This window comes from Stegodyphus dumicola, chromosome 7 (assembly GCF_044657685.1).
Source record: "Stegodyphus dumicola isolate Sdum_Otavi_A_Nest chromosome 7, ASM4465768v1".
Taxonomy (NCBI): Eukaryota; Metazoa; Arthropoda; class Arachnida; order Araneae; family Eresidae; genus Stegodyphus; species Stegodyphus dumicola.
This window is the reverse complement of record NC_140774.1, coordinates 5,862,227-5,888,407: the sequence shown is the minus strand read 5'-3', so window position 1 is coordinate 5,888,407 and position 26,181 is coordinate 5,862,227. Positions and strand designations below refer to the sequence as shown.

Below are 26,181 nucleotides of genomic sequence, written 5' to 3'. Positions count from 1 at the left end.
GTGTACACCACATGACTTCTTTGTACGGAATGTTAAATTATTTGCATTTTTTCTTGCATTTCGTTTAAACTTATTGGATTGAATTCAATCTACTTCGCCGACAGAGCATAAACCACAATAGAATAAATGCATTCTTTAAAATTCAATCTATTTGTTTACCATAGCGACACTCTGGCGATAGGTTCACTTAACAGTATTATATTTCGTTCATGTTATAACTCAGAATGCACAAAATTTATATCATTTAAAGAATTATCTAATCGTTGCCACATGTTCTATTGAAATACTATAATAAAGCTAGAATGATGTATAAGAGAAATTAAGCAAACAAAACAAGAAAGAAAATTTTCACATACGATTGAGTATTTCTCATTCAATTAGTTCAGTTCTCACTTCGCGACAAGGCAAAAATACATAAAAACTCAAAATATCTGTATTAAAAATTACGAAGTAAGCCTTAAACACTTATTTCCTCAAAAGAATTCCAGAAAGGATTAAGCATGATTTAATTCGGAATAATAAATGAAGGCGTTATCTTTGTTGTTGCGAAGCTATGTTTCTCTAGATTGGCAACAAATCCACTAGTCTGCTGTTTCAAATGTAAACAAGCAATGACCACACCATCAAAAAATTTATTAGGCTTAGCGGCACTTAAACAACTTTAAAATAGTTGATAATTCTAAAAATATTGCATACAGATTGACTAAAGACATAAAACCTCAACCGGAAGATAAGAACAACATAATTCAATCATTTTTAAAGCAAAAAATGTACAATTTACAAACATATAAGAGTAAAGAAACTGAGATCACTGAGCCGGGTAACAGAGAGGATATATATATAAATATATTTATATACGTTTGGCGGGGCCGATTGCAACCAAAATAGGAGGTGCACATCTACATGTTATAGTAGTCCTATATACAAAATTTCAACGTTCTGACGCTACTCGTTTTTGAGTTATGCGAGATACGTACGTACGTACGTACATACGTTCGTATAGACGCCACGAAAAATTCTTTTCAGAATTTATTTAAAAGCAGATTTATAATTTTTTTGGAGGAAAAGAGTCTTTTATTCTGTCCTTACGTACAGATATTACGAAATAACATCGTTAAATAGTACTCGAAAGCGGTCAAAATGAATATTTTCGTTGAAATATGCTGCCTGAAACTTTTCGCGATTACAATACTTCCTTTTTACTTCGTACAAGGAAGTAAAAAACGAGACTAAGTGTGTAGCTTGAAAACAGAGTGGAGTTGGTAACAACTGTTTTGGTGACGTCATGTTACACCTCCTCTATACATGCGGCCAGTTTCGATTTAACCCACCACGCCAGTGGAGTACTGCGTCAGTCCATGGTGTTTAGTGTAATACTTAATCAGCCACGGAGGAAACATTTCAGTTGTTAACCGAGGCTTATGGAGTTGAAGCTTGTCTCATTACTATTACAATATATTACAGAAAATCTAAATTATCACAGTCAGAAAGAGCTAATTAACCAGAATTTCGTCCAGAACACATAATATACTAAACCTGAGTATCATTAACATAATTTAATTGTACTCATAATGTACACAGCGATAAAGCATTAAGACGTAAGATCAGCACGTTAAAAGAAATAAAAATACTGTAGAAGATTTTATTCACTGGAGGAATAGATCAACATGGATTTTCGTTTGTCATTTTCCAGAAAAGAAGAAGAATATGTACAAGATGCTTAAATAATTGAGAAATTTTCTGTTTTTGGAGTATAAAAATGTATTCTACAGTTTTTATGAATACTTGAGTTGAAAAGCTCAGTTTAAGCGAAAATGAAATTAAATGTCCAACTAAAAGCGACATTCGCTGTTTTACCTGCATTTTCACGCGGTCTTTCACAGTGAGATGAAATATATCGCTTTACAGTTTAAAATTACATGAATCATATAGCACAGCGAGATTAATTACGAACATATAAATAAATTACAAAGAAAAAAAGGGTGGAAGCACAGAATTTCATTCTATCGAAAATATGTTTTTTTCCCCTTCATTACAGCACACAAAAAGTGGATATTCATAAAAATCTAATTTTTATACGCATACTTATTCATAATAATATATAAAGTAAAGAGAAGAAAAAAAAAAAAAAAAAAAAAGAGTTCAGCAACCTTTAATAAAATCGGCTGCAAATCCAGCCTTCTGAACCGATCTATCAGACACAAACTTGACTGTCATCTTGTTCCCTGAAGAGCGGATATCCTCCGGATTCTTGTATCCACAAAACCTTCCCAACAAAGGACTTGTGCTCTCGTGTCCATCACGGATTTCCAAATAGTCATATACGCAGTTGTCATGATTTTCGATCTGCAGATAAAAGATCGAAACATAATAAAATATTTATTTACACAGCAATAAAGCCCGTTACAATAAAAAATACAAAGAGTTCGATAAAAGTGTTCTTAACCTACATTTCAATTTACATGAAACATTAAAATAATGAAATACTTTTAGGATGATAAGCGTGGGCATAATTTGCGAATGATCGATACCATGTGACGGGTTACCTAACCAACAAAATAATATATCAGAATCAAGCGACACGCTGCGAAAGAGGATTTAGAGCAATCATTATGAATAACCCTTGGCATTTTTCTCGTGGTTCTGATATGTGCTTTTGTTGTTAATGGCACATTAGTCGCCCTTTTGATGATGATTGTTTACAAATAAATAACTTGTCCGAAGAATGCGACGTATTGGACAGGGGAAAAATCGTGATTACGGCAAAAATCGTGATTCCCCTTTGGCATTCCGACTTAAGGTATTGACAGGATATTCTGTTGTTAATAGCGCACTAGTTTTCCTTTTAGTAATCAACGTTTTGACGATTGTTTACGGATAAAAATCCTACCAGAAAAATGTGATGCATTGGACAGGAACTTTGCAGAAAATTCATAACTCCCCTCTTTCATTTCTTTCATAATTTAATAGGTTATTTGGTTATTAATGGCATCACCCGTCTTTTTATTAATAAAAATGATGACGAGTGTTTACAAACTAATAACCTTATAAGGTATTTCTCCCGCCTTCTTAGAGAGCCTTCGTGGTGTAGTGGTCAGCACACTCGGCTCGTAATTAAGAGGTTCGTGGTTCGATTCCCGGCGAAGGCGGTTGTTAATTTTTCATCTTGCCTGCTTCCAAAAAATACCTAATGTCTCTTTACAACCTATAGGAACTCTGCGACGTATTGGATAGTAGATTCACAGTAAAAGTCAAACTTAATGATGCAGTCATATATTTGACTTGAGTTTTGATTTTTATGGTCGATGCAAAAGCCAAACTTCTTAATTTATATGATTTAATTTTTGATTTTTGTAGTCGCTGCAAGTATTACTTATTCTACTACTTGAAGTGCTCTTTGTAATTTCTTTCGGCATTTTATTATTTCATTTAAAATTAGTATGGTTCTAAAATTAGTTCTGCCCCCTTAACTTATCCATAGTTCAGTTTATTGCATATGCTAACTTCCTACTCTCAACCAGTAGTTAAACTCTGAGCCTGACGTCACAGCTACATCACCACAGCTCCTCCTACTTGCCATGCATAGCGATTTTTTGAGACCTGAGTTCAGAATCTTCAGACTTTCTGGGAATGATTTAGTGCTTGCTTCAACATCTGGAGTAACTTTTATTTCGGCGTTACCATCATCACTGCATTAGCCACAATAAGTTGCCATAATTTATTACAAATGCTATGCATAAGATCGGACAGAAGTCCTGGCGCCTGCGACAAATGACGGGTAACCTAAGTTATTTATGTCATGGTTTTGACAGGTTATTTGGTTGTTAATGACAAACTAGTTTTCCTTTTATTCATAAACATGATGATGACAGTTTACAAATAAGAACAATATGATAGGTACAAGTTAAAGAAAGGCTGGCACCTATGCATTTCCGAAAGTACATTACGTATCGCTGGGCCCTTGCTAGCTGCTAAGCTTCGCCTCAATTTTTAGACAGGTCATCGGGGAGGTTAGTACGAGGGTCTTTCACCCCTAATCCCTTAACACCAACCATTCGAGAGGACTTTCGGCTCACCGTGTATTTTGAGAGCCCCCTTGTCGCACAAACACTACCAGTATGTTTTCCGGGACTCGAATCTGGACCCATCGCTACGATAGTCATCATCACTGACCACAACACCAGCTGAGCGGTGAAAAATATACTATATCGGAAAGGAGAGTTAGCAGAATTTATGTATCCTCTTTGCGGTTGTTTCATAGTTCTGATAGGTTATTTTGCTTCAGCTGTCTTTTTATTCCTATGCATGATGACGAGTGCTTACAGATCAATCATAAACATTCTCATTTTCTGTTTTATGTTAACTCAAAAACTAAATATCTAACAACGATTTTCAGAATCCTCTCTATTGTTTTCACGACTTCGTTTAAAATTCTAAAACCTACAATGGAAAAAGTATTAATAGAAATTTTGTACTATTTCCAGAAAGTTGTTGCTTATTAAACAGGTAAAAGCTTATTAAACAAAAAGCTTATTAAACAGGTTAAAGGTAAACAGCGTAATTTAAAAATAGGAAGTTAATTTTGATGTAAATGCAATTTGTGCCCCGTTGCTGTTGCGTTGATTGAGAGAAATTTCCTCTTATTACGAGTGGCTCGCTAAAAGTAATGAAGTTGAGTTGCTACATGAACTTAGCTATAGTTTATACTACCTATTTTTTTGATTTTGAAATTAGGATACTGTTGAACAGTTATGAACCAAAGCAAGTCGTCTTTACAAGGAGAAGCCGTCATTTGACTTTGCATTATAATTTTAAGTTTGTAAAACCACTTGGACTGGACAATGTATATTTCTTTGATTTAAAATTTTACAGTTGTAAAGGGCGATAACAACCCAATCAGTAAGATAATTCTAAGATTAGCGTTTGGATGTAAGGTTAATTTAAATAAAATTCATAACTGAATGAAATGCGTATCAGTAGATGAGAAATGCACTTAAATTCTTTTAACATATAAATTCATTTAAGTTTTAAAAAAATATAAAAATATGCTTGCAGTGTTGACAGAAAAAGAAATCAAACACAAATCAGGCATAATAAGCAATTTTAAAAATTCTATTTAGAAAAAAATCATTTACGTTTCCATCAACAGATGACATGTTAAAAAATAATAATCAAACGCTTACTTTCAGTTGTTGCCGTACGTTAACAGTTACAGTTACACTGATACCATGCTTTATCCGGAAGGTGTAGCTCGAGAACATATTTGCGCAAGCTATGATATGAGGGTTTATCAAATTCCGTTTTAGAAAACATTAGTTTTCTTTTGAAGAGGAATAAGTATATCAGTATGGAAACAGGGATTTTAAAATGCAAGTCCTCCATTCACTGCTTAATCTGTTACTCAGTAATGAAAAAACTATATGTATGTTCCTGGAATATGAGGGCTGAGCAAAATTTGAGTACGCACAGTCCTGCACCCGAACATGTGCACCTCAAAGTTTTGAATTTTTGAATTCTTTTTGATTTATTTCGTTATTTGTACTAATTTTACGAATATTTTACTAATAAACTCAAGAAAATGTGCTGCCTTTGTCCGAAATAATATGTTTTCATCTTTCACCCTCCGGTGTGTTATCATTCGGCAAAACGGAAGATATTTAATTTTTCTTTCGAATGCAATCTGTTTGTTATGGATAAACAAACTAAGGGATTTTAAAAATAATAAATGCAGGTCTAATTATTAGCTAACTCTGTTAAATTATACGTGTTCCATCCATTAAAATCCTTATATATTTTTCCTTTTTATACATAATAAATAATTTTTGCAGGTGGCAGTGAAAGCGGGTACTTATAGTACCCGCTTTCACTGCCACCTGCAAAAATTATAAACTTATAAATATTATTACAATATATAATATTTATAATAATAGTAATTAATTATAAATAATTTATAGTAATAATATTTATAAACTTATAAATATTATTACTTATAAATAAAATAAATGAAATGAGTAATAAAGTAGGTTTCTTTTTAATGCATCATATCAAAAGTCGAATAGTAACCAATTTTAACTAAAGATTCATTTAACTAAAATTTGTATGATTTAATATGAAATATCCTTTCATATGTTTTTAAAAGACGACTGAATTTCGATTCAGTAGCAAGGGAAAGTAGTTTTAATATACGAAAACTGGAAATGGTTTAGCACGGATTTAAATTGCAGAAATATTTCTTCTAAAGAGAATTTGACTTGTTCTCCATCTGTTAAATGGCACGAGACTCACCTCGAAAGATTGAAATTTCAGCGCCACCTGGTGGTTGTCTGGAACAGTTATTCTCCACGTGCATTCTTTATTGGGCCAGTAGTCCTCTGGGTAGTTGGGACTGTGAAGTATTCCTTTTTCTTGATACACGTCACCGCCACAAATTGCTGAAACGAATGCAAAGAAATATATTAATACCATACTCGGTTCAAATGCTGTAAGTTTTGTTTATTTAGCACGACTATGTATCAGATACTGCGACATTGTTTCTCTCGCTCCTTAGCTAACGATCTGAAGATCTAAAATCTAAATTTAAAAAAAAAAAAAAAATCTCAAAGGTTTCAGACTTTAACGGTTACCCAAAAGGTTTTGTTAAGTGTTGGCAAACAATAGCCCAAAAGGGCGTCACTCCAGAAGGGCTGTTAGTGTCGAAACGGCATTTTGCGTCGAATCACTATAAACGGCTGTATCACTTTTTAAATTGTTGCCAGCAGATATTATCGCCTTGTATTACATTAAAAGAAATTAAAAAATGAGAATCTTCGTGAATATATGTATGTTTCTCGCAATGTGAAAAATTAACGATACTTACAGCCAATCAAGTTTGAATAACGTAGTCCTCCAAGGCGAACATGGGCAATCTCCAGCGCGCGAGACTGTCTATCGTATATTCTAAAGATATGCTGTTTTAAAATATTTTTAACCCAAAGGGGCGTTAGCCCAAATGATGCCAAAACGTATACGTCAAACGTGTAAATGGTCAAAAGTGTAATGTCAAGTGTGTAAATGAAAAAAAGTCCCTTTGCACGTAATATAAAATCTGAAAGCTTTAAGATGTTCTTTTACTGTTTCATTATTTTATTGTTGCTTCATATGTATTTAAAGACTTACTGATTTCTGCTTCGGCGGATTTTTTCTTGTTACTAAATATTTAACTTTACAGACATTAGAAATCTTACGTACCTTTTTTAGGTATTCGTTTGGAGTCTTTTTTCCAAGTAGAATAAATGATTTCCGATTAATAATGTTGCTTATTTTTCACTTAGAAATTTTAATACCATGCATTTGACAATGTTTTTGAATGACGGAATTTAAATATTTTTCTTCGGAAAGCGAAAAAACATATCCTTCAATCGACAGGTTTTTTACATGCGATATTTTTTGAAAGAAGAATATATTTAAAAGTAGCAGACGATATTTCTGATTTCAAATAATAAGCTGTTGTCAGAAAGTTTTATTCCAAAACATTTGTTTTTTTTTTTAAATTCTTTATCGTAGTGGTTCTAAAAATGTGTAAATACCCTCTGCAGATGTAGATGTATACACATATATGTATAACAATGGCTCTTACCCATTTATTTCATCAGCGTTACTTAAATCTGAAACGGATGATTAAAAAATGTTAAGGATTTTGGTAACACTTGGATTAGAAAAAATATCACTAAATGAAGCGGATAAATGCTAATGACTATACAGATAATATTCAGCATCATATTTTGAAAGCATAGATTACGTCTGTAAAACTGTAAATTTAATTATAGTAAAAGCTGTAATTTTTCTAAATTTCAATTTCAAAATATGGTTGTTCGGAAAGTAATTTCGTTTTTTTGGGGGGGAACATGAAAGACAATTTTCGTATAATGAATAAATATTTTATTAAATTATATATTGGCCATTCTGGTCCAACACCTTTTGCCATCTTTCTGGCAGTAACATGATTCTCCGCTCATAAAAGTTTTGGTCCTTGCTGGCAAAAAACTGATTCAGGTGGTTTTTGACATCTTCATTTGAGGTAAAGGTTTTACCATCCAAAAAATTTTGCAGGGACAGGAACAAATAATAATCGGAAGGCGTCAGATCTGGAGAATATGGTGGGTGTTGCAGTATGTCCCATTCAAGCTGTAAAAGCTTTTGGCGAGTGACCAAACTTGTATGAGGTCTCGGGTTATCCTGGTGGAACACTGCACCCTTCCTGTTGGTTAATTCTGGCCTCTTCTGTTTAAGTGCATCATTCAATTTGTACAGCTGATGACAATAGACTTCCGAATTAATAGTTGTATTGTCCGGTAAAAGCTAAAAAAAAAAAAAAAGATTCCTTTGAAATCCCACCAAACGGACAACATCACCTTTTTTTGGTGAATGGTGGCTTTTGAAACGCTTTGAGCCGGTTCATCTTTTCTGCTCCATGACCTCTTGCGTTTCACATTGTTGTATACGACCCATTTTCCGTCTCCAGTAATAATCTGCTTCAAAAATGGATCATTTTCCTGACGTTTGAGGAGCGAATCACACACGTCAACGCGACGACACAAATTTCGTTCCGTAAGAACATGGGGCATCCACACATCGAGCTTCGAGGTTAAGCCCAGACCTTTCAAGTGGCCATAAACAGTCGAATTCAACAAATTTAACCTCTCACCGATCTCTCGTGTGGTTATTCGCCGATTTGCATCAACTAATGCTTTTATCGCATCTTTGTCAGCTTCGACTGGCCTTCCAGACCGTGGTGCATCTTCGACATCAAAATTGCCGGATCGAAACTTTGCAAACCAGTTCTGGCACTGGCGTACTGTTAACACGCCTTCTCCATACACATCCGTCAATTTTTTTCTCGCTTGGACAGCATTTTTACCTTTTCTGAAGTAAAAAAGTAAAATATGACGAAAATGCTGCTTATTGCTCTCCATATTTAAAAGGGCACCAACCAAAAACTACTGCGTAGAATTATTCGAACTTTCTCACACACAAGCCTTGTAATATCAGCTCTCAAGACATATAATGGTTATGCGGGTAAAGTGTGAAGTTGGTTTCGAAAAAATGTAATTAAGTCCTTTGACGAGAAAAAACGAAATTACTTTCCGAACAACCCATGGCATTTTTCTCTTCCATATATTAAGCCTGTATGAAAAAAAAATATGAGAAATGTATGCAATAGTTTTAATTTTTAAATCCTTAATTTAGTTTTTGTGATAATTACATTTTCTCTTGAATTTGTAATGCAGATATTAATTTTTGCCTGATTCTGTGAGGTCAAAGCTATAGACAGTAATTTCTGTTCAATTCTGCTATCGGAAATTACTGACCTCAGTTTTTGGGCAGAAACTTTGGGCAGAAACTAAATTCAAAAAGAAAAATTTCCTTCTATAAACGGATTAACAGAAACATCAAAATCGGTTATCTCTTTATTAGAGGTGCTATCAATACATTTCGCAAGGAAAAAAAGAAAAGTATTCCGAAATTCTCCTAACGTAAAAAACATATTACAGAAACCTTTCAGATCAGATGATGAGGGGGGCAGGAACTGCAATTGCGCTTCTGTCTTTTATTCGTCCTATGGACCAGAAGAAAACGATGACCCGACCCATCAGCTGTTCCCATCTCCAGCCACGGAGAAATGATTTCCACTTCGATAAATTGCTCCAAATTCGTCCCACCCCTCCTTCACACTTCTTGAGCGATAAGTGAAAATTATTATTATTACTTTTTTGATTTGTTGTTTCTGTAGAACGTCACAAAATGAGATCTCGATTTCGCGAAGAAAGGTGGAAGGAAGAACACTGATGGCTATCATATTTTGAAAAATTCGGCCGTTACCATTTTATTGGATGAATATCGTTTTAAATTCTGAATGACCTTTCTTTTCAATTTCGGTTATTGCGCTAGGGAATGCTTTTCAATACAAAGATACAATAGTGTCAGAAGATAAATATACTTTATAATTTTCATTCATTCTTTATTAATTTTATATGTCTACATAAGACACGCTATTTCAGGAAAATGATGCTTATTAAGCTTGCTCATAGAAAAGATACGTTTCTTAGAATCTTTCGGAACGTAGACAGTTTCTAAGAGAAAAAAGCTGTAAGTAAAAGAGTAAATGTTTTAGAAGATGTGCTACTTTAAATAAACATTTTTAATAACAAGATCATTGATGAAACATCAGTGAATAGTCATATTTAGGCAACGCTAAACAACAAATGTTGTTGTTGACTAATGCTCACTTAATTTAGAAGTCAAACTCTTCCCCTACCACTAACCTCTCGAGAGGATTTTCGGCTCGCCGCATATTTAGAGTGCACCCATGCCGCATGGACACTATACGTTTACAAACATCCATGCCTTCTCCGGGATTCAAAACCGGGTCCTTCGGCACGGCAGTCAGCTGAGCTGACCACTATACCGGTTGGGCGGCGCACCAAAATGTAAACGACAAGTAGATTTCCGTTTGGTGTCGTCAAATGAAATGATTGCGCCTTATGTTCAAAATATATCATTTCGCTGCACATTAATTTACCCCAGGAATGTTCATCTCTGAGCTGTAATAAGAATCCCCCTCCTCCTACCACCAAATGTTTTGCTTAAGGCAATCTGATTTAAATTTAGTTACTTTAGAAAGGGTTAGTTAATCTGAATAATCTAGCGGTTCGCATAGCCTGATTACTAATTTTAACTCCAAGGTACGGCTTTGAATCCTACGTAAGGCTTGGTTATTCTTGCGGGTTACGGCCGAAAACATCGCGCCAAAAACATCGCGGACGAAAACGTCGCGGAGAAAACAACGCAAGGCGAAAACGTCGTGCTACAAAACATAGAGGAAAAAAACATCGCAAAGAGAAAACATCGCAACTTATAGCACTTAATAGAATTTTAAACCGACATAGTTAACTAACAAAGACCATTAATAAATCGTTTTTTCATAAAGTTTTTACTGGTAATTTTTCATGAAAAGTGTAATCTATAAGTTGCATTTAATTTTCTATGCTTAAGTTTCCTTCTTAGTTTTTCTGCAAAAATTTATTAGTTAATAAAAAAATGTGAAAGTAAACATTACCCTTCTTCATTCGTTTCAAAACGTTTTTTAAAACCCACTTGTCTGTTACTTGCTAGTTAATTATTCGCTGGGAACGGCCAAATCCGTTGAATAGAATATTTTTGCAAAAGAAAGGGAAAAAAATCGCGCGTCTTTCTTTCAGTGGTAAAGCAGGCAGAAATATTGTTTATATCAGTTGTTCGTCTGAGATGAATGGATGTGTGATGCCAGCCTTAGATGGACAGCCCTCGAGTGTTGTAGTCTAAATAATCGATATACTGTTAAGATCAGTTCACTTCTATTAGTGATTTCTTCGGAATTCCACAGATCGGCTTGTTATTTAGGTCACATGTTATTTCGTTCCCCTGAAGATGGCGGTATGCATATGAGCGAAAGGATAATTGGAATTTCAAATTTCATATATAGTTAAGAAAGGAAATACACTTTACAACCATAACTTACTTTCTTATAACAATACATGTTTTGTTGTCGTAGAAATGGTTCTTGAAATTTATATATGCATTTAAGGAAAGTTCGTGAAGGAAAAAATCCAAAAGAAGCAAGAAAAATATTGCTGTGACTAACCTCCTTTGTTTGATATAAGAACAAGAATTTATCGTTGCAAGGATGAAAGATTGCGCCTGATTACGTCCCCTGAAGGAGAGCATACCAACCTTTCGAGATGACCTTCGACCCGCAACATATCTAGAGTGCCCCCACGTCGCACAGACACTATACATTTACAAACATCCATCAGCCGGCCCATCGGTACAGAATTTAGAGTCACTAACCACTATTCCGATTGGGTGGCAGCGAGAAAAATAACATGTCAGACCATCCGAGACCAAATTCTGTGCATTGTAATAAATTAAATCTTAAGATTTAATATTTATTGAATTTTTTACAATTTTGGCAATACACTGAGTATTCCTAACTTTAACCTCGATAACGTTTAACTCTGAATTCAGTACGACTAATATAAAACTAAGCCGCATGCTTTTCGCTTTTGATTACCGTCTAGAAACAGTCCGAAACACTTTTCTTTGCAGCAATCGCTTGCACATTAGCTGGTACACATCTAAGGTTAGTTTGATTTCTTTGACATTTTAAAATTCGAGTAGGTTCCTATTAAGTATGCATATATAAATAAGAAAATTTTATTGACAGAGAAAACTTGAAAAACTTTGCATTTTACAAAACACTAGTTGCTCTTACCTTCATAGTGGGCTTTAAAACCTTTATGGCCGGCATTGTGAAAGGAAGTTTTATAGGTGATCAGCATGCGGTACTTGCTGCTTACAAGTACATCTGGAACTTTCGTTTCGCCGCAGAATTTGCCTACAAAGATTAAACAAAGAAAATAAATAGTTATTTTTTAATAAGAAGCACAGCATGTATACATAAATAACAATAAATGAATATGTTATATTCATAATAACATAATCAAAAATAAGCCAAAAATTATTACATAATATTTAGATAAAATATTTTTAATGAGATTAAATTTAGCCCATGAGACTACGCGCTAAGAGGCGATTACAAGCTCAGAGTAACATAAATATTTTCGTGTGTTAAGTAGTTGAATTAAGGAATTTCGTTAGAACCCTGATTTAGCAAGTGTTACGTATATTCAACCCATAACACGCACCTAAATTTTCAACAGATTTTTCGAAGTGAAAATATGAATCGTATAGATGTGGACATTGCATAACTTTGTACGGCCTATTAAATTATACACAACTTTTTCTGCACTTCATTTAAACTTGCTTCCTCGAATTATTCTAACTTAATTAACTGATTTCTTAAGGCAAGTTGAAAATGGCATAAGATATTGCAAATTTTGAAACTAAATATCCCAGTTAACTTTTGCCGTGCGGGAGTCAAACTTCATCTAATTTTATTTCTTCCCAACGGGTATGAAAATTTATCAAATGTAAGTTTAGAAAGCGGGAGAGGACATTAAAAATTATATTTTATTATTTGTGAAAAATTATTTTTTTTAAAAATTTGACTTTACCAAAACATGAATATTTTCGTGTTTTAAAACACTTCTGTAACTCGTAGCATATGACTACTATCAACGGTTGCGCAAAGAAAGGCGGGGTAAGGATTTTTCGGGTAAAGGGATGAGTATGTATAAACAGGGTGTTTCAGAACAGCGGTTACAAACATTTAGAAGTACAGTACACCTAAACGATAAATCACATTGCAGTGGATCGTTGGAAACACTTGTCTGACGCGGTAGTAACGATACAAAACGCAAGAAACGAAGAGGGAGAGAAAATATGTTTATTTCACTTATTACATTAGAAACCAAGACGTTAGAGCAAAAACAGACAACGGTCGTCATTAAAGAAGGTTTTCGTCATCAAAGAAGGTAAATACGACCATATCAAATATAATTATTTGTTAAACAATGACATATTACAATGCCTAAGCAAAGTGTGAAATGTTTAATCATTTCATTCATTACCGGCTAGTTTTCGGCATTTATAAAATGCCTAGGTATTATTTAGAATACCGAAATACCGGATTTCACACTTTTCCGGTAACATATATATATATATATATATATATATATATATTCAAAATTACATACGGTTAAATAAAGCAAAACTAAATCTGGCAATAAAAGACCCTTTTAATTACTACATCACGATTGTTAAAAACATTTTTGAATAAACGCAAATTTTTTAAAATTTAAAGCTACATTGAAAACTGAACATGAAGTGTAACGAGTTTTATTTCTTTACACAGTATAGTACAAGTTAAAAAAATTTTAGTTTTTAGTATATGATATTTTTTATTTTTCAGAAAACACTGAAAACGGAATTTTTATAAACGGTGAAGCACAAATGTCTAATATTTTTTTTTCTAAAATCAGTGAAATTACAATTAAGTTTTGCTTTCCCATGTTGTATTTACTTGAAAAGTTTTATTTCATGTCGATGCGTTGTGATCGATTTTTCTACTGCTCCGCTATAACAAACTTAATCTCTTTAGATAAACCTATGCTAATTCTCCCGCGGTTATCCTAAGTTGATTCTGTAGATTTAACCATATTTTTAGCGAACGTTAGACTTGTATAATATACAGAGATAATAATTTATTTTTCAACATATATTCTTCAACATAAGTTATCAATGCAACAGAAATACCCTAAGTAATACAGAAAACTTAAATAAATTCCATATCAAAATTATTCTGTTAAATTAACATTCTTTACCAAGTCTGTGAATGTGTTTATTCCAAGCGGATACAAGCTACATGCCCCAAACTGTGAAAACAATTCCAAAGACGTCTCACATTGATTTAATTAGGAAGCCTAGTGTTTGTACAAGATTCGGCCACGTACCCATCTAAGTGGAATGTACACGCATCTAAGTAGCAACTCGTAAAGAAGAGTTGTTATGGCCCGCGTAAACACAGATACTGGAGAGATACAATTACCTTGCTCTTAAATACAAGTTTGCAGGACAGGGACAAAGCCTACAGATGACTTCGGGGATCGTATATTGAGTAAAATATGTCGGATATAGGACAGCAAATGGTTGTCAACAACTAGCGAACTATATTATCATAACCAAAGTAAACTGAACGTGCAGGCTGGACTTAATGTTCACCTTACACATAAAATTACTCATTAATACCTAATTAAAAGCAGTAAGCATAACATTTAGAGAAACGTGATTTTGTTTGTGCTTTGCGGAATACTAAATGTAAAATCTGGGCCGAGATTCACAGTGTGGGGCACGAAATGTTATACCATTCTCTCATCACATAAAATATTCAATATTAGATATTGAATAGTATAAACGCGTATTCGGGTACTTTTGTTCATGGAAAATCTGGTAGATGTCAGGAGAAGTCAGTATCGAACTTTAATTTGTCGGTCGCGAAACAACAGTTTTCACAATCTTTTATGGAATCATATCAGTACCATTCGCTCACTGAAATGAATCGGTTCTTTTTTATGGCTCGCCACTCACTAACAATAACCTTGATGAAAAAGTCCGGAACGAGGGGTGAATCAAGAGCGGTTGGACCGAACAGCTCAAATAATTAAACGAACAAGGAGATCAGGACTGTCTAGCGAAAAAAGAGCTGAATCAAATCAGATTTCTTTCAACTGTAGTACTGAGATTCCTTAAAACCGCACTTCTACACTCAACTAATAAAAAAACTCCAGAGAATTTTTTTTTCAAAAAGTTGGAAAATGATAAAAACTCACTTTGAACATGGGAGGATAGAAATTCTTTTCTACCTTAAAATGGGAACTGAACTTTCCTCGCACGCTTCCAACAAGAGCTCCGCTATTTTTTTTCCGGAATCAAGTATTCCTTCGCCCTTAAACTTAAATTCTTAAAGTGAAACAGTTTGTGAATGAATAGCAGATCTCTGTTCATGGCTCGCTTCCAGGAACAGCTGTCCATGAACTGTGAAAGCGCTGCAACTTCATTTTCTTCAATCGGAGTAAATTTGCTGAGTAAAATAAATCAGTTCTGAAACGGATTGTCCACCTTTCTTTGCAAAATGGTAGCTGAGTATTGAACAAGGCGGTTAAGTTGTAGAGTTCCTCACTTCGGAATTCTAAGTTAATGTTGGAAGTGAAGAATCTAAGAACTGATTAGCGAATAATCGCTTAAGTTCGGTGGACAAGAAACAACAAGATAGAAGGGTAACTAACCCTTTATTATTCCAATAAGATTTAACAAAACTCCGCCTGGGAGTGTACAAACAAAGCCCGCACTTGGGCGTGAACCTAAAAAACTAAGAATTAAACTAAAACTAAGATTAACTAAATAAATATAGCCGAAGCTATCAAGGTTCAAATCGAGTTGGCCCCTTAACGTATTCGACTACGAAGCTTAGCAAGGGCCTGAGTACGGCCGAGCGTAATAACAGCTTTGAGAGAGAGAGAGTGGCCAAAAAGGCAGACGCGCGTAAATCAAAAACTCTGATTCTCTCTGATTCAGTAAGTAACTTCGTGGTTTAAATACCGCTCCTCCTGATTAAATATTCAGCAAGATTGCAAAACTACATTCTGGCCGGGAGTAGTAAGTTGAAGTTAAGAATTTGACAGGAAAGGAACTTAAAATTTAACTGTTAATAAAATTAACATAATCCTTACAAAGTATTGAACAAAAGGTAAAAGTTGAACTAAAGAAAATTCTGGTAGCGATAGAAAGGCGTTTTCGCCTACACTTCATACAAATACAAGACAGGCTTCATGTCTGGTACAATACAGGCTTCATGCAAATAGACCATTCACAGATCGTGTCTGAAATGTCTGAAGTCACTGGCTCTGTGTTGGTGAAGAATTGACAGTGCTCATCAAGTGTTTGCACACCTGACAATGTAAGTTTTTCTATGGCTACAGGTTTTTCTATACACACGCAGTGCAACGCGAGACTCACTCACCTCAAACGTTCTTCATTTCCTGTATGAGGTCTCCTGAACGTTACGAAGGAGGGAGACAAGAGCCCTCACATAGCCCAGATGTTAATCCACGTGATTTCTTTTTATGGGAATTTTTTAAAGGTGTTTGCAAGGAAGCCTGATGTAGAGCAACTCAAGACTCTTATCGTACATTTGCCCATCATGCATTTTCAAAACTCATGTATCGAAGGTTTTTAACACATGCAAAGTTTCGCTTGCAATCGGTTATGAAGCAAAAGAAGGCACATTTATGATATTCAGCACTAAACTCCCTTTCCATACTCAGCAAGTTGACTAAGTTATGCAAGTCACTTTCCATACTCAGCAAGTTAATACAACATTCCTTTTGTGATATTTTGGTGATAAATAAATATATAACAAACATTCGAAAAGATACCACATTTCGTGAGCCACTCTGTACTTTCCTAACTTCAAGTTTCATTATTTTCTGAACACGTTGCTTCCCCAAACATATTTCTTCCTCAGATACCTTCTATACTTGAGGAAGTTTAAAATGGCAAATCCTAGTTATTCTCTTCCTTAATCTTTTAACCCACGAGCCCCTAATCTGGTGTAAACATCCTATTGTATGAAATATTGCAATCTGTAACAACAAATTGCAATATTTTGTAATCACCATGAAATTATCTTAAAGGATTTTTGATAATGCGCTTTATAAATTACCGTATTAATAGACAATAAGGTTCTCTAAAATATAAAACCCTCTTTACATTTTAGGATAAATTTTAAGAAATTAAACTGTAGCATTATTTAAGAAATAAAACTGCAATATTATTTAAGAAACAAAACTGTAGTATGTAGCATGTATTCTTCATACATTTCTAACAGTTAAATTTTTTATCGTGTTCTGAAAATTACAGTTTCTCTTCGGAAAAGCAGCGAAAGAATGGAAATTCAAATTTATTTTGCATGCTGCCAACGAACTTTAGAAAACCTCAATTAAATTACCTCTCAGTACAACTCGCTGAAAACTCGCTGGAGGTATCGCTAAATTAACTAGTTCGATAAACTAGTGCAGAAACTCTAAAACTATGTTCTAAGGTTATTAGATTTTTTTCAAGAAAACAAGTTTATCGCATAGTTGTCAAAAAGTTTCGTTAGCATATTTCTTGTTTAATTTTGAATATTTCTGGAGAAGCGTCTTCCTATTTATTACAATATCTTTACTTATTTATATCTTAGAGATAAGCATAGCTTCGTATTCAGTTTTCTGAATCCAAAAACAAATATATATTATAACTAGACATTTATTATGAAAATGCTAAAAAGATTATGCGTTATAATTAAATATAAATTATAAAAATATTAAAATAACTATGCACTATATTTAAGCACTTATTATGCAATATTAAAGGAATTATAAATTATAATTAAGCATTTATTATGCAATATTAAAGGTATTGTAAATTATAATTAAGTATTTATTATGCAATATTAAAAGAATAATTATAATTAAACATTTATTAGGAAAATACTGAAAGAAGTAAACATTTATTTAGTTACCGTAAAATAAATTTCGAAATATTATTATTATTAAACTCTTGTTTCAACTATTATACCTGAGTAGAAAATCGATGGAGATATTTATTCAACTTAATGTGTTTTTAAATGAAAAATGTTCTGCCTATGAAAGAAAATTAGTTTTACAAAAGTCTGATGTGTACACCATATGACTTCCTTGTACGGAATATTAAATTATACGCATTTTTTTCTTGCATTTCATTTAAACTTATTGGATTGAATTAAATCTACTTCGCCTACATTAGCGCATAAACCACCAATTCTTTGAAATTCACTCTATTTGTTTACAATAGCGACACTCTGGCGATAGGTTCACTTAACAGTATTATATTATATTTCGTTCATATTATAACTCAGAATGCACAAAATTTATATCATTTAGAGAATTATCTAATCGTTGCCACATGTTCTATTCAAATACTATAATAAAGCTAGAACGATGTATAAAAGAAATTAAGCAAACAAAATAAAAAAGAAAAGTTTTTCACAGACGATTGAGTATTTCTCATTCAATTAATTCAATTCTCACTTCGCGACAAGGCACAAATACATAAAAACACAAAATATCTGTATTAAAAATTGCGAAGTAAATCTTAAACACTTATTTCCTCGAGAAAATTCCAGAAAGGATTAAGCATGATTTAATTCGCAATAATAAATGAAGGTGTTATCTTTGTTTTTGCGAAGCTAAGTTTCTCTAGATTGGCAACAAATCCACTGTTTCAAATGTAAACAAGCAATGACCGCCATCAAAAAAATTATTAGGCTTAGCGGCACTTAAACAACTTTAAAATTGTTGATAATTCTAAAAATATTGCATACAGATTTACTAAAGGCATAAAAACCTTAACCGGAAGATGAGAACAACATAATTCAATCATTTTTAAAGCAAAAAATGTACAATTTACAAACATATAAGAGTAAAGAAACTGAGATCACTGAGCCGGGTAACAGAGTGGATATATATATAAATATATTTATACACGTTTGGTGCGGCCATAGCAGTCCTATGTACAAAATTTCAACGTTCAGAGGCTACTCGTTTTTGAGTTATGCGAGATACGTACGTACGTACATATACGTTCGTACAGACGCCACGAAATATTCTCTTCAGAATTCATTTTAAAGCAATTTTATAATTTTTTTGGAGGAAAAGAGTGTTTTATTCTCTCCTTATGTACAGATATCACGCAAAAACATCGTTAAATTGCATTCGATAGCGGTCAAAATGGATATTTTCGTTGAAATATGCTGCCTGAAACTTTTCGCGATTACAATACTTCCTTTTTACTTCGTACAAGGAAGTAAAAACTGTCTACTCATTTCAGATTTATGACTGAAAATGCATAACAACAAAATAATAAATAGCTGAGGTGAAAACCACCTAACCTCCTAGCACGGCCTATTAAATTATACATATTTTTTTGCAGAACTCCATTTAACGTTCCCCGAATTTCAATAGGTATATATTTGCGATACAATGTGCAATTCAGTTTTTATTTCCGGGCAAAGCAAAAATACATAAAATATCAAAATATCTTCATTAAAAATTGTAAAACACAGAAAAATCTAAAACAGCAAATACAGTTAAAAACAGTTTAAAAAACTGTACAATTAAAATTAAAGTTTCTAGGCCAAAACAAACAATTCATCAACGGGCAGGAAGACGAAATTATTTTCGGTGCGCAAAATTAAAAGTTGACTTTTAGTCCCATTGAGTAAAAAGTCACTCAATTTGGTGCACAAACTGACTTACAGTTTCAAATGTAAAACATGATGGCCTTGTTAGGCCTAGTGGCATTTAAACTTTTAAATCGTTGATAATTATACAACTATTGCTTGCAGATTTACTCAAGGCATAAAAAACCTTAACTGGATACAACAACAGCATAATTCAACATTTTTAAAGCTAAAAATGCACAATCAACCAACATATAAAAAAGAATAAAAGTACGGAGCTCACCGAGCCGGGTAACAGGGTTTGAATATATATGTTTGATTCAGCGGATTGCAGTAAAAAAAGTCCACAATTACGTGTTACGGCAGTCCCATATACAAAATTTCACCGCTCTACGACTACTCGTTTTTGAGTTATGCGAGATACGTACCTACGTACGTACAGACGTTATCAGGTTCAATGTTTCTTCTAACCTTCTTCGGAAACATACAATGACCTGACTAGAACAGAGAGCTTACTAAAGCTATGTTCACTAATTGTAGTAAGTAGACAGGATACAGACGAAGGGTATACAAAACCCTTTAATTTTCTTTATATACAATGACTTCCGTACTTCGGAATACAATGACCCTCCACTCGGGGTCTAACTTAAAAGATATCAAAATAAAACTAAACTCTAATTTAACTTTAGAATAAGATTGGCCTTATAATAACAGAAAGCGTATGTAGCACAGAGACTGTGAACACTACAATACGTTTAATTTATCAAGAGGATTAAAACCTCTGGCCTGGAAGGCAAAGTAGCAACTGCGTAACTTCTAAGGTAAGCGGCCTGCTTCGAACTCACGGCTTCCTCTCTTCTGCTTGGCAAAAAGGCCACACTTAAATACTTGGCGTTCGCCAGACAACTTTGCATAAACTCCTTCACGCTTATAATTCTGGCCGGAAGTAGAAAATAAGAAGTGATAGTAAAGATTTAAAATAAAATAAACGTTAGTAAAACTTAAGATCCTTACATACTTCCCGCCAGAGTTAATTAGTTTGAAACTGAGGTCTAAAACGACCTTGTTGAAAACTTTTAGCTCTAGAAACTAACGCGAGGCCAAACTTTTACAATCATAACTTAGCTAGAAACTAGAAAATTTTAAAAGAAAGAAATTTGTTACAATAGCAGCTCCCGGAATATACAACAATCTTTTTTCTTTTTCATCTGTACTGCATCAAAACAGGAGCTTTATTCAATTCTGGTTCCTTCCAGAGATCTGGAAGGAAAACTAGTTTAATGAAATGTTACAGAATGACATTGCAAATAACATATAGAATATACTTTTCTTAACATTCTTATTTCATTCATGACTATTTTAATTATCTCTCCCCGTGCTCTCTGACATGTGTTGTAAAAACACCAAACACGAATGTGTTTCTGTCTATGTGTTCAACACTTCCTCCTACAATCAAAACACTAATGTGTTAAAATTCAACATACGAGACCTCTTAACACACCCTAATTTCAACTCTAGACCCTGAGGTACTATTCTGAAAGTGGCTAACTCTAAAGTGTAGCGTCAGAGAGCCTAACTACATCATTCAACCTTTAACACATATTCACCATGATTTAATCTTTACAGTCACACGAATAACAAATTTTTTAACATTACTTTCACTTTTACCATATCACGTTATTTCTAAACATTCAAAATAACAGTTCACATGTATACAAGAACATATCAAGATGCCGTTAATTTTACACATTTGAAAACATACATTAGTAGTACATTGTTAACTTCTATTCTTTTCAAAGCAAGTGCCAATTCTTTCTACATTGAAATAATACTACATTTCAAAAAGTCTTTCAGACTAAAACTTCTTTCTTGTTAGAATGTTTTAAATAAAATTTATACAATAACTTTTTACAATATTTAAGTCTTTATACAACGCTATTATACATCAACTTTAGTTTTACGCGCGAGTAATTGAAAAACATAATAAGAAAATCGGTCACAACTCATTTCTCGCCCTTTTGGCGATAAAGGTAGACCTCGCATGAGGTAAAACTTCTTGAAATCTGCCACTTGCAGTAAGAATGAAAGATTAACTTAAGTTTGTAAAGTAACATAAAATTTTACTTATCTTTGTAATATTCAGACATCCTTTTCTGGGCCCAGTCTTTAAAGGTGCTGCAGACCGTAGCTTGGTTGATCCTCCTTCTTGTACGGGCTCGCCCTTCAGTGCTTTCCTCTGGAAGCTTCCGTTTTTCACCACTACGGCCACCCTTGAACATCTTCCTTCTGTCCTCTGCTTGTGGTCTTGGCCGTTTGAAGGCAGCTGGTCTTGGTGGAACCGGGAAACTTCTGTCGTGATCCTGCTTGGACCTCGTTGTTGGCCGTTCAAATTTTTCTTGTACTTTTTCCTCCGCCGCTGATGGCCCTTCCGCAGTTCGGCGACTTTTGCTGCGGAGAGTTCTGTCGGATGAGTCAATCTTCCGTTTCACAGCCGGGTTATAGTTGCCGTCCTTTCTCCCGGTCTTTTCCACATACGTCGTCCTTCTCCCTTCTTCATTCTGGGGGTGTTCGTGAACTCTGTTTTTTGGACGGTGGAACGGCTTCTTTTTCTTTGTACCTTCAATTTTTCCGCGGGGCAATTTTCTTTTCACTTGCTTCTGTCTCTCATTGGCTTGCCCTTGTACTTGTCGTTTTCCCACCTCTGGAACTTGTACCTGCGGTGTCTGCCGTACCGGATCCTGCAAAAGATCTGAAAAGATTTGCATTTTATTACGGTCATAGAATGGTTTTATCTGGTCAATGTTTGCGGAACAGGTTTCACCATTTCTTGCCTTTAACACTACAACAGCGTGAGTTATTTTTTCTATAACATATGGTCCTTCAAAGCGTGGAAAAAATTTGGCAGTTTTATCTTCTGGTGCTGAAGAAAGTGAATGCTTAATTTTTAGTACTTCATCCCCTACTTTATAAGTTACTCCCCGTCGTTTCAAGTCATAATACAATTTTTGTTTTCTTTGTGCTACTTCCGTATTCTTTTTTGCTTCTTTTATTAGTTTTTCTATATCACCCATTTTAAATTCTGGGGCTCTTTGTTGCACATAAAATAGTTTATCTAACGGTGTTATAACCTTTCTGCCTAGAAATAACTCAGCAGGAGTTTTGCCCGTTGTATCATGTTTTGCGGTCCTAAGGGCGAAAGCAAATTCATTGACATAGTTATCCCAGCTTTTATGAAAATTTTTAACATAACTACGGATAATTTTCACTATATTTCTGTTGACCCGTTCCGCTATATTTGATTGCGGCCGATACGGGACCATTTTTAAATGACGTATGCCCAGTTTTTGGCACATGACTTCAAATATATTACTTACAAATTGAGGACCATTATCCGATATAACTTTTAGGGGCGCCCCGTATTTTAAAATATATTTATTTAAAATAGAATCAGTAACTAATTTCGCGGAGGCTCGTTTTAAGGGAACAATTTCGGTCCACTTACTAAAATGATCAACCATAACAGGGAGATACCGACTTTTATTTAACTGACTTTTTGGGAAAGGGCCCAATAAATCGATGCCAATTATTTCATTTGGAAATTCGAATTTAATACTATTTAGAAACCCGGCCGGGCAGAAATTAATATAATTAACTGCTTGACATGTCGGGCAGGACTGGACATACGCCCTTGTTAACTTTTGCAGTTCAGGAAAGTAGACTGCCTCGCGTACGCGTTGAGTAGTTTTTCGAATACCAGCATGAGAAGCTAAAGGGCTGTCATGGAGCTATTAGTTCGTAATGGGCCGCCCTATTTCTTATCGCCACAATATCTTGGTGGCTAAAATTTTCAGGATCCTTCAAATACTCATAAATACTTCCAAACTCAGGATCCTTACCCAGTTCGGTTATTACAGTTTCTCGGGAATTTATTGTACACGCTGTCAGCATTGCAACTTTTACGGTATTACCCTGTTCGTCTAATTTAATTCGTGACAGGGCATCTGCTACGATATTTTCCTTTCCGGGGGTATGCTTGATTACCAGATTATATTCTTGCAGCTTGAGTGCCCATCTTATTAACCTTGGGGATAAATTTTTTCCAGAGTACAATCTAGTTACAGCCGCATGATCAGAATATACTGTTATCGGCGCCTTTCCAAAATAGACTCGGAACTTTTGCACTGCTAACAGAACTGCAAGTGCCTCTCTCTCGGTCGCGGAATAGTTTCTTTGTGTTTGATTTAAAGTTCGGCTAAAAAATGCTACTGGCTGCTGATTTTGCGAAAGTACCGCTCCTACCGCATAATCCGAAGCATCCGCTGAAATTTCTAAATTTTCATCCTTTTCAGGAAATTTCAACACAGGGGCTTGCGTTAATGCTTGTTTTAATTTTTCGAAAGCACTATTGGCTTCGGCCGTCCACGAGAATCTTGCCTTTTTCCTTTTTAATTTTGACAATAGCTCAGCGATAGCTGCAAAATCTTTTATAAAGGACCTATAATATGAACAAAGTCCTAGAAAAGAAGAGAGCTTCTTTGCCGTGTTTGGAGTCGGATACTTTTGTACAGCGATTATTTTTGATTCATCTGTCTCGATCCCTTTTTGCGATATTTTGTAACCTAAATATTTTAATTCAGGGGCTGCAAATTTGCATTTTTCGACATTAACTTTTAGACCGGCCTCATTTAATAAAGAAAACACCTGTCTTAAATCCTGTACATGTTGGTCTAGATTATCACTAGTAATAATGATATCGTCTAAATAGATAAATGTGGACTTTCCGAGAACAGGTCTTAACACAATGTCCATGCATCGCTGAAATGTTGCTGGGGCGCCTGAAAGGCCAAACGGCATTCGCAAAAATGCATAAGTGCCAGACTTGGTTATAAAAGCAGTCTTAGGCACGTCCTCAGGCCTGATCCCTATTTGAAAATAACCATTCGTTAAGTCTAAAGTTGTCATAAATTTGGTTGATTTTATGTTCCTTAAAATTTCTTCTATAATCGGTAACGGATATACCGGATATTTCGTTATGGAATTTAATTTACGGTAATCAATAGCGAATCTCCACCTTTTTGGATGCTCCAAAGGATAATCATTATTTTTCTTACATAAAACCACCGGACTAGCATAACTACTTGAGATAGGCGTTACGATCTTTTTACGTAGCATATCGGTAATATGCCATTCTATAATTTTTTCTTTATTCTTATCATACCGGTATGGTTTTTGACGAACCGGCAATGCATCTCCGGTGTCAATACTATGGTTAGTAACCTGGGTAAATCCTGGAATATCACTAAATAAGGAAGCAAATTCACTTACCACTTGTCGGATTCTATCTTGCTCGTCATTAGGCAGGTGGTCGAGATTTAACCTTGGCGGTTCAACCTTTTCTACACGCACTGGTTTCATCGTCAGCTTAAGGGACGCTGCATTAAAATCCAGTGTAGCTTGTGCGTCTGAAAGAAAGTCTATTCCTAGTATTAAGTGTGCTTGCAAATTCTTTATAAAAAACATCACCTTTACTTGTTCGTCCTTGATACGGATGTACAAAGGTACTTTACCTACGCACTTACATTGTTCTCCTTGCGCCGCTAATACTGTTGTATTATCCGCATTATATATGCGGTATTTGCGAAAATACTTTCTAAAAAAGACTTCTGCCACACAGGAACACTGCGCGCCGGTATCCAGGAGCGCGGTGGCCGGGATATTATTTACCAAGACTTCAATCTTCGGAAGAGTTAAATTTTTCACCATTACTGTATTTAACTTGTAGGAAGAGGGGTTTTCGTGGCCTTCGGATTTCCGCACCCTCTCGTCAGCAGAAATCCGTTTTAGTTTAAATTATTTTTCCTTTCGGTGCTTTCCTTCTTTCTCCACTGGCCTTGAGACTTTTTTCCTGGGTTGCTATTGAACTGTCGACGTTCGCCGGCTGTTTTTGAATGCTCGGGTTTCCTTGCCCACTGATTCGCTTTTTCTCCGTAGCCATGTGCTTGAGTTTGCTGTAGTCTTGGCGTACCAAATTGGTTTCGCTGTTGATATTGGCGTCTTCTTTCGACGTCCGCCGTTCTTCTACTTTCAAACTGGATTGCTAGCTCAAATAATTTTTCCAGTGTAGTCGGATTTCTCAATTCAATAAAGTCTTGCACTTGGGGTAGTAACCTCGGCAAAATCACTTGAATTATTTCAGGATCCGGACGGTTTCCATACAAGAGCTTGAAAACGTGAATTTTTCTTAAAATAAAGCTCGAGATGTTTTCTATTCTTTGTTGATATATACTGAAAAGTTCTGTTTCTAATTTCGCACGATCCCTTACAACAGGGAAGGCTTTTAGTAAGGCAGTCTTGAAATTCTCGTAAGTATAGGTGGGACGTCCTGCTTGACCCAAAAGACTTCTGCCGATACATTTGAACCAGTTAAGCGCTTGGCCCCTCAAAGC

General features: G+C 34.7%; 1 protein-coding gene across 1 annotated transcript in view; it reads right to left on the bottom strand.

The window, feature by feature from the left end:
- LOC118200447 (protein tolkin-like) overlaps positions 1 to 26,181 on the bottom strand; it is a 584,765-nt gene that overhangs the window by 104,241 nt on the left and 454,343 nt on the right. The window contains exons 9-11 of the mRNA XM_085819846.1: positions 12,290 to 12,412; positions 6,286 to 6,431; positions 2,151 to 2,346 (exon numbers count right to left, since the gene is read on the bottom strand). Coding sequence (XP_085675972.1) covers positions 2,151 to 2,346; positions 6,286 to 6,431; positions 12,290 to 12,412 — 465 coding nt within the window. The remainder of the gene's footprint in view (positions 1 to 2,150; positions 2,347 to 6,285; positions 6,432 to 12,289; positions 12,413 to 26,181) is intronic.